This window comes from Stenella coeruleoalba (assembly GCF_951394435.1).
Source record: "Stenella coeruleoalba genome assembly, chromosome: 7".
NCBI classification, from domain to species: Eukaryota; Metazoa; Chordata; class Mammalia; order Artiodactyla; family Delphinidae; genus Stenella; species Stenella coeruleoalba.
The window spans coordinates 110729599-110745766 of record NC_137153.1 but is presented as its reverse complement, the minus strand read 5'-3'; the positions used below and the strand labels follow the sequence as shown (position 1 = coordinate 110745766).

The window sequence follows — 16168 nt, the reverse complement described above, 5'->3', positions numbered from 1 at the left end:
AACAAAAATAAAAATAGAAGCGTATTATTATTGTCAAGATGTTTGTCCCCAAGTAGGACCCGTAGCTTCTCCCTTGGCCGCCAGGATACGCTTCCTCTAATTGGGCAGCGTGTATCCGCGCTGACGCAGGAAGGCCGCCTCATTGGTCCGCGCAGTCGAGACTCAGGCGGCTTTTCTCTTAGCGCTCAAGGCGCCGATCCATTTCTCTTTCTCCAGCCGAGCGCTCCCTTCCTTCCGAAGTGCCAGCCTGAAGGGATCCAGACTGAGGTAGGCCGGGTAGCTGCACTGAGGTCAGCCGGGAAGAAGCGGCGGGTATGGAATACCGGTGGGAGGTGGTGGAATACGGGTGGTCGGCGAGCCTGGATGAGACGGTCTTGTCGGTGCGCCCCCTCGACCCCCACGCTCTCCGCGACTTCCCTGCCCAGTCTCCGCTGGCCCCACCTTCCTCGGGCTCCCCTAGAGCTTCCGCGCCCCTCCGCCGCGCTTCCGCTGGCCCCGCCCTCGACCCCCAAAGGTCCCGCCTCCTTCGCGAACCCTCCCGCTGACCCCGCCCTCGACTCCTCCCCCGAAAGGCCCCGCCTCCTCCGCGGGCCCTCCCTCTGGCCTCCCCTCCGCCAGCTCTCCCGCTGGTCCCGCCCTCGACTCCTTCCCCAAAGGCCCCGCCTCCCACCAGCCCCTCCGCTGGCCCTGCGCTTGCCGCCTCCTCAGCGGCCCCGCCCTCACCGAGCACACATTCCTCCTCGTCTCTTTCTTCCCACCTTTACCGCCTTGGTCCCTCTGCCTCTTTAAGTTAGGTTTAGTCCCCCTATTTCTCTCCACCTCCCTGCGCCCGGCCGTGTACCTGCGCCTTTTTCTCAACCCTGCCACTTAGGTACCCCTCTCTTCATCTGACTGCCCGGGTCACCGGATTCCCCCACTGATTCAGGCTGCCTCAATATGAGCTTGACAGATTGTGTAGAGGCTTCGTGCTGGGCATTGAAGGTCTCTGTTTGCAAGACCTCCCCGCCCGGTGGGAGAGTCACTTTGTAATGGAGTCTAACAGGCTCGGGGATGCCTTTAATCAAAGATGCATAGTATTGGGATGCTTAAAGGAAGGGGTGCTGGAGTTACAACCCCTCCTTGTGTGATCTGCAAGCAGGCCTGGCAGGGACTAAGCTGTACCTTTCTCCCAGAATGTACCAGGCTTCTTCTGATGCAGAAGCTTGGCTCTAACCATTGTCCTTTAAACACTGGGGAGTGATTAAAATCTTGTCAGGGGCCCGTCTTTTACCCAAAGTTATTAGGGCTTCAGAGCCCATCCATCCTAACCATCGCTGTGCGGATTGGGAGGTGGAAGGCAAGAGACAGATGAATGATTGGCCTAGGCAAACAGTGAGTCAGCATCCCATTCTTGATGCTCTTTTTGGAGCTTCTCATGAGGATTCTTACCAATTTTTCAATTACCAGCAGTCTTACTTGGTAGATAAACCAAAGAGTATGTGTAGATAAGACGTTCAGTCAGTAGTTTTCTCCAAGCCACCACCCTACTTCAGTGTATACTATTCAGAAGACAGTGGCTCACACCTTCATTCTCTTGGAGTCAGGAATCCTTGGGGTCTGAGCCCAGCTCCGCCATTTGCTGTAAAGTTTGGCACAGAAATTTTATCTCAGCCTCAATTTTACCTTCTACAGAAAGAGCATGATAAACCCTATCATGCATGGTCATGGTATGGATTTGCTGAGATCCTGCTTATGAAAACAGTCACTCTTACGGTCCTGTGCATAATAGGATCTGAGCACAGGTGATCCCTAACTCTTCAGATTCATGTTTGTCTGATTCAAGCCAGCATAGAACCTGCTATGTCGCCCTCTCCCAGGCACCATGACGACCCTGGATGATAAGTTACTGGGGGAGAAGCTGCAGTACTACTACAGCAGCAGCGAGGATGAGGACAGCGACCACGAGGACAAGGACAGAGGCAGGGGTGCCCTGGCCGGCAGTTCCATGCCTGCAGATGCTGAGTTGGCAGGCGAAGGCATCTCAGTTAACACAGGTACTGGAAATCCTGTGCTCTGGGAACAGGTTTAAAAAATGTCCATTAAATATGTATCAGAAGTCTTGTGATCACGTCTTTTCTTTCAAACTAAAATTTTTAAATTTTATTTTATTTACTTTTTTTTTTGGCGGTATGCGGGCCTCTCACTGCTGTGGCCTCTCCCGTTGCGGAGCACAGGCTCCAGACGCGCAGGCTCAGCGGCCGTGGCTCACGGGCCCAGCTGCTCCGCGGCATGTGGGATCCTCCTGGACCGGGGCACGAACCCGTTTCCCCTGCATTGGCAGGCGAACTCCCAACCACTGCGCCACCAGGGAAGCCCTATTTACTTTTTAATACAGTAGGTTCTTATTGGTCATCAATTTTATACACATCAGTGTATACATGTCAATCCCAATCGCCCAATTCATCACACCACCATCCCCACCCCCCGGGGCTTTCTCCCCTGGTGTCCATATGTTTGTTCTCTACATCTGTGTCTCAACTTCTGCCCTGCAAACCAGTTCATCTGTACCATTTTTCTAGGTTCCACTTACATGCGTTAATATGCGATATTTGTTTTTCTCTTTCTGACTAACTTCACTCTGTATGACAATCTCTAGATCCATCCACGTCTCCACAAATGACCCAATTTCGTTCCTTTTTATGGCTGAGTAATATTCCATTGTATATATGTACCACATCTTCTTTATCCATTCGTCTGTCGATGGGCATTAAGGTTGCTTCCATGACCTGGCTATTGTAAATAGTGCTGCAATGAACATTGGGGTGCATGTGTCTTTTTGAATTATGGTTTTCTCTGGGTATATGCCCAGTAGTGGGATTGCTGGATCATATGGTAATTCTATTTTTAGTTTTTTAAGGAACCTCCATACTGTTCTCCATAGTGGCTGTATCAATTTACATTCCCACCAACAGTGCAAGAGGGTTCCCTTTTTTCCACACCCACTCCAGCATTTGTTGTTTGTAGATTTTCTGATGATGCCCATTCTAACTGGTGTAAGGTGGTACCTCATTGTAGTTTTGACTTGCATTTCTCTAAAAATTAATGATGTTGAGCAGCTTTTCATGTGCTTCCTGGCCATCCATATGTCTTCTTTGGAGAAATGTCTATTTAGGTCTTCTGCCCATTTTTGCATTGGGTTGTTTGTTTTTTTAATATTGAGCTGCATGAGCTGTTTATATATTTTGGAGATTAATCCTTTGTCTGTTGCTTCATTTGCAAATAGTTTCTCCCATTCTGAGGGTTGTCTTTTCGTCTTGTTTATCGTTTCCTTTGCTGTGCAAAACCTTTGAAGTTTCATTAGGTCCCATTTGTTTATTTTTGTTTTTATTTCCATTACTCTAGGAGGTGGATCAAAAAAGATCTTGCTGTGATTTATGTCATAGAGTGTTCTTCCTATGTTTTGCTCTAAGAGTTTTATAGTGTCCGGTCTTACATTTAGGTCTCTAATCCATTTTGAGTTTATTTTTGTGTATGGTGTTAAGGAGTGTTCTAATTTCATTCTTTTACATGTAGCTGTCCAGTTTTCCCAGCACCACGTATTGAAGAGGCTGTCTTTTCTCCATTGTATATCCTTGCCTCCTTTGTCATAGATTAGTTGACCATAGGTGCTTTGGTTCATCTCTGGGCTTTCTATCTTGTTCCATTGATCTATGTTTCTGTTTTTGTGCCAGTACCATATTGTCTTGATTACTATAGCTTTGTAGTATAGTCTGAAGTCAGGGAGTCTGATTCTTCCAGGTCTGTTTTTTTCCCTCAAGACTGCTTTGGCTATTCGGGGCTTTTGTGTCTCCATACAAATTTTAAGATTTTTTGTTCTAGTTCCGTAAAAACTGCCATTGTAATTTGATTGGGATTGCATTGAATCTGTAGATTCCTTTGGGTAGTATAGTCATTTTCACAATATTGATTCTTCCAATCCAACAACATGGTATATCTCTCCATCTGTTGGTATCATCTTTAATTTCTTTCATCAGTGTCTTATAGTTTTCTACATACAGGTCTTTTGTCTCCCTAGGTAGGTTTATTCCTAGGTATTTTATTCTTTTTGTTGCAGTGGTAAATGGGAGTGTTTCCTTAATTTCTCTTTCAAATTTTTCATCATTAGTGTAAAGGAATGCAAGAGATTTCTGTGCATTAATTTTGTATCCTGCAACTTCACTAAATTCATTGATTAGCTCTAGTAGTTTTCTGGTGGAATTTTGAGGATTCTCTACGTATAGTAGCATGTCATCTTCAAACAGTGACAGTTTTACTTCTTCTTTTCCAATTTATATTCCTTTATTGACTTTTCTTCTCTGACTGCTGTGGCTAGGACTTCCAAAACTATGTTGAATAATAGTGGTGAGAGTAGACATCCTTGTCTTGTTCCTGATTTTGGAGGAAATGCTTTCAGTTTTTCACTCTTGAGAATGATGTTTGCTGTGGGTTTGTCATATATGGCCTTTATTATGTTGAGGTAGGTTCCCTCTATGCCCACTTTCTGGAGAGTTTTTATCATAAATGGGTGTTGAATTTTGTCAAAAGCTTTTTCTGCATCTACTGAGATGATCATATGGTTTGTTTTTTTTGTTTGTTTTTTTGCGGTACGCGGGCCTCTCACTGTTGTGGCCTCTCCCGTTGCGGAGCACAGGCTCCAGACACGCAGGGTCAGCGGCCATGGCTCATGGGCCCAGCCGCTCCACGGCATGTGGGATCTTCCCGGACCAGGGCTCGAACCCGCGTCCCTTACATCGGCAGGTGGACTCTCAACCACTGTGCTACCAGGGAAGCCTGATCATATGGTTTTTTCCTTCAGTTTGTTAATAAGGTGTATCACATTGATTGATTTGCATATATTGAAGAATCCTTGCATCTCTGGGATAAATCCCACGTGGTCATGGTGTATGATCCTTTGAATGTGTTGTTGGATTCTGTTTGCTAGTATTTTGTTGAGGATTTTTGCGTCTATATTCATCAGTCATATGGGTCTGTAATTTTCTTTTTTTGTAGTATCTTTGTCTCGTTTTGGTATCAGGGTGATGGTGGCCTCATAGAATGAGTTTGGGAGTGTTCCTTCCTCTGTACGTTTTTGGAAGAGTTTGAGAAGGATGGGTGTTAGCTCTTCTCTAAATGTTTGATAGAATTCACCTGTGAAGCCATCTGGTCCTGGACTTTTGTTCGTTGGAAGATTTTTTGTTTTGTTTTTTTTTTGTGGTACGCGGGCCTCTCACTGTTGTGGCCTCTCCCGTTGCGGAGCACAGTCTCCGGACACGCAGGCTCAGCGGCCATGGCTCACTGGCCCAGCTGCTCTGCGTCATGTGGGATATTCCTGGACCGGAGCACGAACCCGCGACCCCTGCATCGGCAGGCGGAATCCCAACCACTGCACCACCAGGGAAGCCCTGTTGGAAGATTTTTAATCACAGTTTCAATATCAGTGCTTGTGGTTGGTCTGTTCATATTTTCTATTTCTTCTTGGTTCAGTCTTGGAAGGTTATACCTTTCTAAGAATTTGTCCATTTCTTCCAGGTTGTCCATTATATTGGCATAGAGTTGCTTGTAGTAGTCTCTTAGGATGCTTTGTATTTCTGCAGTGTCTGTTGTAACTTCTCCTTTTTCATTTCTAATTTTATTGATTTGAGTCCTCTCCCTCTTTTTCTACATGAGTCTGGCTAATGGTTTATCATTTTTGTTTATCTTCTCAAAGAACTAGCTTTTAGTTTTATTGATCTTTGCTATTGTTTTCTTTCTTTCTATTTCATTTATTTCTGAGCTGATCTTTATGATTTCTTTCCTTCTGCTAACTTTGGGTTTTGTTTGTTCTTCTTTCTCTAGTTCCTTTAGGTGTAAGGTTAGATTGTTTATTTGAGATTTTTCTTGTTTCTTGAGGTAGGCTTGTATATCTATAAACTTCGCTCTTAGAACAGCTTTTGCTGCATCCCATAGGGTTTGGATCATCATGTTTTCATTGCCATTTGTCTGTAGGTATTTTTTGATTTCCTCTTTTATTTCTTCAATGATGTCTTGGTTATTTAATAACGTATTGTTTAGCCTCCATGTGTCTGTGTTTTTTACATTTTTTTCCCTGTAATTCATTTTTAGTCTCATAGGGTTGTGGTCAGAAAAGTTGCTTGATATGATTTCAATTATCTTAAATGTACTGAGGGTTTATTTGTGACCCAAGATGTGATCTATCCTGGAGAATGTTCCCTGTGCCCTTGAGAAGAAAGTGTAATCTGCTGTTTTTGGATAGAATGTCCTATAAATATCAATTAAATCTATCTGGTCTATTGTGTCATTTAAAGCTTGTGTTTCCTTATTAATTTTCAATTTGGATGATCTGTCCGTTGGTGTAAGTGAGGTGAGGTGTTAAAGTCCCCCACTATTACTGTGTTACTGTCAATTTCCTCTTTTATAGCTGTTAGCAGTTGCCTTATGTATTGAGGTGCTCCTATGTTGGGTGCATATATATTTATAATTGTTATATTCTTCTTGGATTGATCCCTTGATCATTAAGTAGTGTCCTTCCTTGTCTCCTGTAACATTCTTTATTTTAAAGTCTATTTTATCTGATATGAGTATTGCTACTCCAGCTTTCTTTTAATTTCCATTTGCATGGAATATCTTTTTCCATCCCCTCACTTTCAGTCTATATGTGTCCCTAGGTCTGAAGCGGGTCTCTTGTAGTCAGCATATAGATGTGTCTTGTTTTTGTATCCATTCAGTAAGCCCATGTCTTTTGGTTGGAGTATTTAATCCATTCACGTTTAAGGTAATTATTGATATGTATGTTCCTATGGCCATTTTCTTAATTGTTTTGGGTTTTTTTGTAGGTTCTTTTCTTGTCTTGTGTTTCCCACTTAGAGAAGTTCCTTTAGCATTTGTTGTAGAGCTGGTTTTGTGGTGCTGAATTCTCTTGGCTTTTGCTTGTCTGTAAAGCTTTTGATTTCTCCATCGAATCTGAATGAGATCCTTGCCGCGTAGAGTAATCTTGGTTGTAGGTTCTTCCCTTTCATCACTTTAAGTATATCATGCCACTCTCTTCTGGCTTATAGAGTTTCTGCTGAGAAATCAGCTGTTAACCTTATGGGAGTTCCCTTGTATGTTATTTGTCATTTTTCCCTTGCTGCTTTCAATAATTTTTCTTTGTCTTTAATTTTTGCCAATTTGATTACTATGTGTCTCGGTGTGTTTCTCCTTGGGTTTATCCTGTATGGGGCTCTCTGCGCTTCCTGGACTTGGGTGGCTATTTCCTTTCCCATGTTAGGGAAATTTTCGACTATAATCTCTTCAAATATTTTCTTGGGTCCTTTCTCTCTCTCTTCTCCTTCTTGGACCTCTATAATGCGAATGTTGTTGCGTTTAATGTTGCCCCAGAGGACTCTTAAGCTGTCTTCGTTTCTTTTCATTCTTTTTTCTTTATTCTGTTCCTCCGCAGTGAATTACCATTCTATCTTCCAGGTCACTTATCCGTTCTTCTGCTTGTTATTCTGCTATCGATGACTTCTAGTGTAGTTTTCATTTCAGTTATTGTATTGTTCATCTCTGTTTGTTCTTTAATTCTTCTAGGTCTTTTTTTTTTTTTTTAAGGTACGCGGGCCTCTCCCGTTGCGGAGCACAGGCAGGCGGACTCTCAACCACTGCGCCACCAGGGAAGCCCTCTTCTAGGTCTTTGTTAAACATTTCTTGCATTTTCTCTATCTTTGCCTCCATTGTTTTTCCAAGGTCCTGCATCACCTTCACTATCATTATTCTGAATGTTTTTTCTGGAAGGTTGCCTATCTCCGCTTCATTTAGTTATTTTTCTGGGGTTTTATCTTGATCCTTCATCTGGTACATAGCCCTCTGCCTTTTCATCTTGTCTATCTTTCTGTGAATGTGGATTTTGTTCCACAGGCTGCAGGACTGTAGTTATTCTTGCTTCTGCTGTCTGCCCTCTGGTGCATGAGGCTATCTAAGAGGCTTGTGTAAGTTTCCTGATGGGAGGGACTGGTGGTGGGTCGTGATCACTTCTAATTCCAGACCCGCATCCAGAGATAACCTAATGTTACCATTTCACTGTGCGTGGTTCTAGCCATTTCACTGCACAATACGAATATGTATGCATACCAACATGCTGATGATTAAAACAGACTTGCCTGCGTTTGAGTCCAGCTTCTCAAATTGATAGGTGTTTGATATCACCTAAATCATGGGTATGAGTATATTGGTAGTATAAATTCCGAGAAATGGCATATTTACACTTTTACATTTTATTATTTCCAAATTGCTGTCAGTTGAGTTGGTACTGGTTTATAGTTTAAGCAGGAGTGTGATATTTCCCCATATATGTGACCTTCTACTATGTTATCAGACTTTTTGATCTTTGCCATCCTTATGGATGGCAAATTGGAACTCACCGTAGTTTTATTTTCTATCTTTTTAGGAGTGATGTTGAGCCTCTTTTCATAATTTTAAAGGTTGTATTCATATCCTTTGCTCATTTTTGAAATTGGGTAGTTGGTCTTTTTCTTCTTAGGGAGCTATATATTAAGGAAATTAATCTGTGGTTTGAGTTGCAAATATTTCTACCAGTTTATTGTTTGACTCTTGGCTTTTGTTCTTATCCTGGCAGAAAGTTTTTTTACTTGTTATGTGCTTGAAAGCATTATTTTATAGTTTCTTAGTTTTGTTCTTATGTAAAAGGCCTTTCTTCACTCCAGGATTATAAAAAGACAGTCCCATGCCTTTTTTTTTTTTTAGTATTTTTATGATTTTTTTTTTTTAACACAACGATTTATCTGGAATTCGTTTCCATGCAAGGTATGTGCTAGGACTCCAACTTAATTTTTTTTGGATTGCTGCCCAGTTGTTTCAGCATCATTTATTGAATAAACCATCTTTTCTCCATTGTTTTGAAATGTCAGTTTTATCACGTACTGAATTTCTGCTTATATTTGCGTCTTTAGCCTACTCTGTAGTCTCTTCCACTGATTTGTCTTTTACTGTGCTATATCACACTGTTTTTAAGTATCGTGTTGTAATATGTTCTAGTATCTGGTAGGTCTGGTCCGCCCCATACAATACCCTTCTATTTTTATTATTATTTCCTTAACTTTTGCTTTCTTATTTTTCCACCGCAAATTCAGGAGCAGGCACATGTGTGTAATCACATACTTTCATCAGAAACGCATTAAATATATGGATTAATTTGGGGATAATTGGTACCCTTGTGATGTTGCATCTTCCTAGCCAGGACTATGGCGTTGCTCCATTTATTCAGGGCTTTTGTAGTGTTTCTTGGCATCATTTTAAAGTTTTCTTTATACAGATGTTTATATTTTTGTCTCAGTGGCTTGTGACAACAAAGGTTTATTTCTCAGTCATGTTACGTGCTGCCTGTTGGGGTCAGCAGCTGCCCCGCTTCTGCTTTGTATGTCCTATCATCCAGGAACGAGGCTCAAGGAGCAGCCCCTGTCTGAGACATGCTGTTCTCATGACCAAGTATAGAGAGCAAGAGAGGGCTGTTGGAAACATGTAGTGACTCATTGCGTTTTTGCTCAGAATCCATTGGCCACAGCAAGTCAATGGGCAAGCCCCACATCAGTGGGCTGGGGATACACGTTCTCATCTCACAGGAGGTATTGCAAGTCATGTGGTAAGGGGCAGGTCTATATAGCATGGGGACAGGGGGGTTTGGGGGTAGCTTGACTAATAGAACAACCTGCCACAATCTTGTTAAAAAAGTCAGATAGGGCTTCCCTGGTGGCGCAGTGGTTGAGAGTTCGCCTGCTGATGCAGGGGACACGGGTTCATGCCCCGGTCCGGGAAGATCCCACATGCCGCAGAGCGGCTGGGCCTGTGAGCCATGGCCGCTGAGCCTGCACATCCGGAGCCTGTGCTCCGCAAGGGGAGAGGCCACGACAGTGGGAGGCCCACGTACTGCAAAAAAAAAAAAAAAAAAAGTCAGATAATACGGAAGCATAGTAAGAAAAAAGTAAAAGTTCTCTCTCACCAGTCCCCTTAGATCTCACTGCCTAGAGACAATCACTGTTAACAGTTTACCTATTTTTCTATGGACATACAAATGTACATGCACATATACAAATATCTGTAAATATTTATACATGGACATACAGTTCTTTTTCTAAAAATTAAAGGATCATACCATGATACTGTTCTGCATTTTGCTTTTTTTTTGACCTAATATGTTTGGACATTTTTCATGGCAGGGAACATATAGCTGCCTCATTCTTTCTAAGAGTCACTTTGTTTTCCTTTGAGTAGATGAATCTGAATTTATTTCACACATCTCCTAATGTTGGGCCTTCGCATGGCCCTTTAATTTGCAAACTGGGCTGCCTTGGACGTGGTTGCGTGTAGACCACGCTGCCCTGTGTGAGTGTCACTGTGGTGTCGATGGAGCCAGCTTTAGACAGATGTGCGCTGGCCCATAATCCCTCGCTCATCCTTGGTCACCTCCACGTTCACCCCACCTCAGGTCCAAAAGGCGTGATCAATGACTGGCGCCGCTTCAAACAGCTGGAGACGGAGCAGCGGGAGGAGCAGTGCCGGGAGATGGAGAAGCTGATCAAGAAGCTGTCCATGAGCTGCAGGTCCCATGTGGATGAAGAGGAGGAGCAGCGGAAGCAGAAGGACCTCCAGGAGAAGATCAGTGGGAAGGTAATTAGAAGCGCCCAGGCCTTTCTCAGAGGCTACCCTGGCTGCTGGGCTTAGTGATTCAAGAGGCGGAAGGGTTTGATTTGGCCTCCAAGAAGCGGTGCAGGGCTTCCCAGGTGGCGCAGTGGTTAAGAATCCGCCTGCCAATGCAGGGGACACGGGTTCGAGCCCTGGTCCAGGAAGATCCCACATGCCGCAGAGCAACTAAGCCTGTGCGCCACAACTACTGAGCCCATGTGCCACAACTGCTGAAGCCCTCACGCCTAGAGCCTGTGTTCCGTAACAAGAGAAGCCACCGCAATCAGAAGCCCATGCACCGCAGTGAAGAGTAGCCCCCACTCACTGCAACTAGAGAAAGCTGTGCAGCAACAAAGACTCAGTGCAGCCAAAAATAAATAAATAAAATAAATTTTAAAAAAGATACTAAGAAGCAGTGCAGTGCAGGAGAAAGTGCAGTCATGTCATAGCTTGGCCACACCTGGGTTTGAATCTCAGCTGTGCCACTAGTAACTGTGGGGATGTCTCTTCCACTCTGACTCTGGTTTGTCGTTGGTTAAATGAGGTCAGTCTCTCGATACAGTGCCCATCACAGGCTGGTTGAAAGTGATCAGGAAATGCGAGTTTCCTGTCCTTTCTCGAGGTCTTACCTTGAGCCAGAAACAAACCTCTGAGATTGGGAGATATTATCCCCATTTTACAGATGGTGAAACCAAAGCTGAGAGGTGGGAGGGGACTTGTTCAGGGCAGTGCAATTAAGAAATGCTAATAGGAACTAGGATTCTAACCCAGATTTTCCTGTTCTTTCCATGATGTTGTTCTGTTTCATCTGAAGCCTATTCATGAGAATTTATTTTAGTGAAGCAATACAGTAGAAGCGGGCAGACACTGTGGAAGATATTTGGAACTAGGTCCCTGACTCTCTCTTACCTTCCCAAAGCGTTCTTCAAAAGGATCCTTTAATTCCCCACCATGCTCTCTGACCACGGAAGGATGTCTAGAAGTGCCTGAAATCATTTGGCTGTAGCCCAAAGCAGCTCTTGGCTGGAAATACCCGCCGGGGTCGGGGAGCAGACAAGAGGATTAAGTGAGGAGTTTGCCTTGACCAGGAGGATGATTTCAGGGCATTAGACTCAAGCAAGACCATAACAGGTCAGAAAGAACCGCTCTGGTGGGGGAGCAGTGAGAGTGGAAGAAGAATGGCTCTGGCTGTGATGCAGTAACCACACGTGTCCTGATCTGGTGTGGCCTCCCAGCCGCCACCCTCTCATCTGTGCCAGGGTAGGCAGAGCTGGGCTTCATCACAGGAGCAGGGATGTCTTGCTACACCAGGGCAGGAGAGGGAGAATGCTTTTGTAATGGAAGCTGGCTTCAGGACAACATGCCCACGGCTCACAGCGCTTCCTTGTGCTGCGGTGGAGACCAGACAAAGCCACACAGCACATGATCACATGGGGCAGTCCTGCTGGGTTGTTGCAATGAGACAGAACTGGCAACTGCCTGAATGCCAGAAGTAGGGGAGTGGCTCAGCAAAATAGGCCACATTATTTATAATTTTATAAAACATGTTTGGAAGCATGAGGAATAATTTATGGTATAATAGTGCTAAGTGGCAAAAGCAGGCTATAGCTTAATTGGTGCACCCACAGCTGCTGTTATAAAAGCAGAAATGGTTCTAGCCCGTGACTGGTAATAAAAAGAATAGATTTTTAGAATGTGTGTGGCTGTATGTTTTGGCGTGGGAGGCAAGGAGGGTGGCGCAGGGCAGGGATTATGAGTGTTCAGGTTCCTTAATGTCCTGTTGTCTTTTCAACAAAAACAAAACAGTGGATAAAATAATTAATCCATTGTCAGGACTGACGAAAAGACAAAAGCTCACGAAGTGATGTTATCTGATGCTGCCTGTCTGGATGGAGAGGCGCTATGACACAGTAGTCGAAAGCCTGGGTTTTTTAAAAAATCTAGTTTGAATCCTGGTCTTATACTTGCTACCTGTGTGATTTATACAGATACAGATAATCTTATACAGATAATCTTATACAGATAATCTTATACAGATAATCTTATACTTATACAGATAATCTCAAGTCTCAGAACCTCATTTGTAAAGTGGGGGTAATAAAAGTCCCTTCCCGATGGGGTTATCAGAAGATTTCAGTGAGGTGTGATACATCTAGAGTATTAGCGTGGCGCCTCATACATCTTGTGTCACCCATGTCACTGTTGGGTTTATGTTTCTTACGCTCACTTGCTGGCCCTCCCGCAGATGACTCTGAAGGACTTTGCCATGATGAACGAGGACCAAGACGACGAGGAGTTCCTGCAGCGGTACCGGAAGCAGAGGATGGAAGAGATGCGGCAGCAGCTCCACCAGGGGCCCCAGTTCAAGCAGGTTTTTGAAATCCCCAGTGGAGAAGGGTTTCTGGACATGATTGACAAAGAACAGAAGAGCACCCTCATCATGGTCCATATTTACGAGGACGGCATCCCAGGGACCGAAGCCATGAACGGTTGCATGATCTGCCTGGCCGCGGAGTACCCAGCCGTCAAGTTCTGCCGGGTGAAGAGCTCGGTGATCGGGGCCAGCAGTCGCTTCACCAGGAATGCCCTTCCCGCCCTGCTCATCTACAAGGGGGGCGAGCTGATTGGCAACTTTGTCCGTGTCACTGACCAGCTGGGGGAAGATTTCTTTGCGGTGGACCTTGAAGCTTTCCTCCAGGAGTTTGGATTGCTTCCAGAAAAGGAAGTCTTGTTGGTAACCTCTGTGCGTAACTCAGCCACCTGCCACAGCGAGGATAGCGATTTGGAAATAGATTGAATGGCTGGGCTGGTGGCATAAATTTCTCATTGTTTGGGCTGGAAGACACACGTCCTTGTGTTTATTTTCATTCTTTTCTGTGTCTTCTGGCTTTTCTGCTGTTCTTTGTAGTCCCTTTTATGATATGTCAAGTCAAGAAATTCTTCTATCAAATCAGAATGCTGAATCACCTTGTGGCTATCCATAAAGTGACCTAACATTGTATAAACAGGAAGCCAGGCTTTTGAACTGTTTACTTAAGATTCTCTAGCATGACATCTCTGTTATTGTTTCCAGTCAGTATTTACATAGCATCCTGAAGACAGTGTCCTGGAAATTGTCTTCAGATGATCTCAGAGGTCTCTGCCAGGTCCGGGAATATAATTCTATAGTTAGTGTGTTATTTGCAACATAAGTAATACATTTCCTTCATCAAATGATTGTAAATTATATTTACTTCTAAGACTCATAGTCTTAGAAGGCAGTTAAATTTTTTCCCCCTAGACCGTATTCTCTCCCAGGGTCTTGTTTAAAGGTTCCAGACCGTGTATGGTTGCCCCATCAAGAGGGGGGTGACCTTTGTCGCCAGAGTTGATATCCTGCTCAAGCATTATTAAGTCTACAGTAGAGGAAGGATCGAGATGGACTGCCCTCCCTCTTGATGCTGAAAGACCAGCTTGGCTTGAAAATTAGAGCTGAGATAGAGCTGGGAAGCCTTTTTAAAGGAAGATCTTTCAATTAAGATACCCCTGCTCGTCTTTTTCTCTGTTTCTTTTTTATTTAACAAGGTAATTTTTTGGTTTCATGTAGCTTTTGTTAAAACTTTTTTGCATATTGGAAAAGTTAATATTCAATAGAATACAGAAAATACAGAAGCAAAACTAAGAAAATTAGAATAATCCTGCCACCTAGGGTAAAACACTATTAATATTTTGGGATATTTTTCCAAGGTGTTTTCTTTGTGTACACAGACATTTTGTTTGCTTATTAAACAAAACAGTGGGATCATTCTGAACATACTGTTTTATAGTATGGTCGGCTAATATAGCAAACGTTTTTCCATGTTATTAAACACTCTTTTACAACATTTTAAAGTGGCTATTTATACTGTCGTATAGGTGTGCTGTAATTTGCTTGGTGGTGTTCTCTTGAAAACAGCAAAGACTTTTTATTACAAAAGTAATTGATGTTCATTGTAGAAAATGTAACAAAAATTGTTAAGCTAAAAAGATTGAACAGCTTTGTAATTCCACCAACCAAAAATAATCCCTGTTAAATCATTTTTACAGGTATCTTTCTGGTCTTCTTTCTGTGTGTTTATAACAATGATTGTCTTTTGAGTTTTCTCCTCATGTTTTTTACTTTAAAATATGTACAGTGTAGGGCCAGGGAAAATGTGATCTGTAGTTAAATGTTAGCTTTAAAGTTCAGTTTTGCTTTTCCTGGCTGTTTAGGAATTGACTAACTGTAGAAGGGTCATGACAGTATCTCTTGTAGTTAATCAACAAAAAGAAAGTGCATGGTTTTTTAATTAAAAAAACTCACTGTAGAAAGTGTGTGGAAAGTATAGAAAATTATTAGAGGCAGAGACAACTGTTGTCAGTGTTTTTATTTTCTTCCAGTTTTTTCAATATTTTTAATACATTGAGAGCTTTTTGAATTTAGTTCTGTGTTTTGTTTAATATTATATCATAAATACTTTGACATGTTATAAAAATTCTAAATAAATAATTTTTAACAGCCTGATAATATTCCATCACTTGGATATGCCATACTTTATTTAACCAGACCCTTAATATTGGATATTTAGATTCCTAGCTTTTTGCTAAAACACTTTGTATTTTGGGCTATATTTTGGATCATTCTCTTAGTATAGATTTCTAGAAGAGGAATTATTGGGTAATGGACAGAAACATTTTAAAAGCTTTTACAAGCCATCTACTGGTTCTCATTGGAGATGAAAATATATTGATATTATGGTCTCCCAGAACCTTGACTTTGCCTTTCAAGAGCAGAAATTCTAGGATAAAGTGAACAGACATGGAATGGGGAATTCTTAGAGTCTTAAATCTCCAACTCAGGGGTAATGCAAACAGCACGGGCTTTGGAGTCAGATCAAATACTGTCTGTTTCTCACTGGTGGTGGAGCTTCCGCTGAGGCACCTAGACTTCCTGAAACTCAGTTTCCTCGCCTTGGCAGTGGGAACAACAGTACCTCATGGGTTGTTCAGTGGTTCTCCATGTGTGGTTCAAGAACAGCAACATGAGATACACTGGGGAACTTGTTAGAAATGCAAAGTCTCAGGCTTCATCCCAGACCTAATGCATCGGAAATTCTGGGAGTGGCTCGGCACACTTTTCACAAGCCCTCTAAGTGATTCTGAGGCTGGTTCAAGTTTGAGCATCACCAACCTGTGGGTTGAGGTGAGTGACAGCAGCTCTCACAAAACAAGGGCTCACTGCTGTTGGTTTCCTTTTTTATTTGAGTAGGGGAAGGGAGGAGTTAAAAATAGGAGCGCATTGGGTTTCCCTGGTGGCGCAGTGGTTGAGAGTCTGCCTGCCGATGTAGGGGACGCGGGTTCGTGCCCCGGTCCGGGAGGATCCCACATGCCGCGGAGCGGCTGGGCCCGTGAGCCACGGCCGCTGAGCCTGCGTGTCCGGAGCCTGTGCTCCGCAACGGGAGAGGCCACAGCAGTG

The 16168-nt window shown here is 43.3% G+C and overlaps 1 protein-coding gene across 2 annotated transcripts; it reads left to right on the top strand.

Moving 5' to 3' along the window:
* Positions 1 to 24: 24 nt before the first annotated feature.
* Positions 25 to 15211, top strand: PDCL (phosducin like). 2 transcript variants are annotated; one of them, XM_079927484.1, is made up of 4 exons: positions 25 to 267; positions 1832 to 2033; positions 10499 to 10680; positions 12941 to 15211. In XM_079927484.1, the coding sequence occupies exons 2-4, from the start codon at positions 1862 to 1864 to the stop codon at positions 13490 to 13492; spliced, it is 906 nt and encodes a 301-aa protein (XP_079783610.1). In that variant the 5' UTR covers positions 25 to 267; positions 1832 to 1861; the 3' UTR covers positions 13493 to 15211. The 2 variants fall into 2 exon arrangements, with proteins under 2 accessions (XP_079783610.1, XP_079783611.1); XM_079927485.1 differs by having other exon boundaries at positions 139 to 267; positions 1857 to 2033.
* The last annotated feature ends 957 nt before the right edge of the window (positions 15212 to 16168 follow it).

What these genes read in the sequence shown, in the direction of transcription:
- PDCL (XM_079927484.1), top strand. Translation starts at nt 1,862, where the DNA reads ATGACGACCCTGGATGATAAGTTACTGGGGGAGAAGCTGCAGTACTAC. An exon ending in AGGCATCTCAGTTAACACAG is followed by an intron (nt 2,034 to 10,498) that starts GTACTGGAAATC and finishes ACCCCACCTCAG; the next exon opens with GTCCAAAAGGCGTGATCAAT. An exon ending in AGGAGAAGATCAGTGGGAAG is followed by an intron (nt 10,681 to 12,940) that starts GTAATTAGAAGC and finishes GCCCTCCCGCAG; the next exon opens with ATGACTCTGAAGGACTTTGC.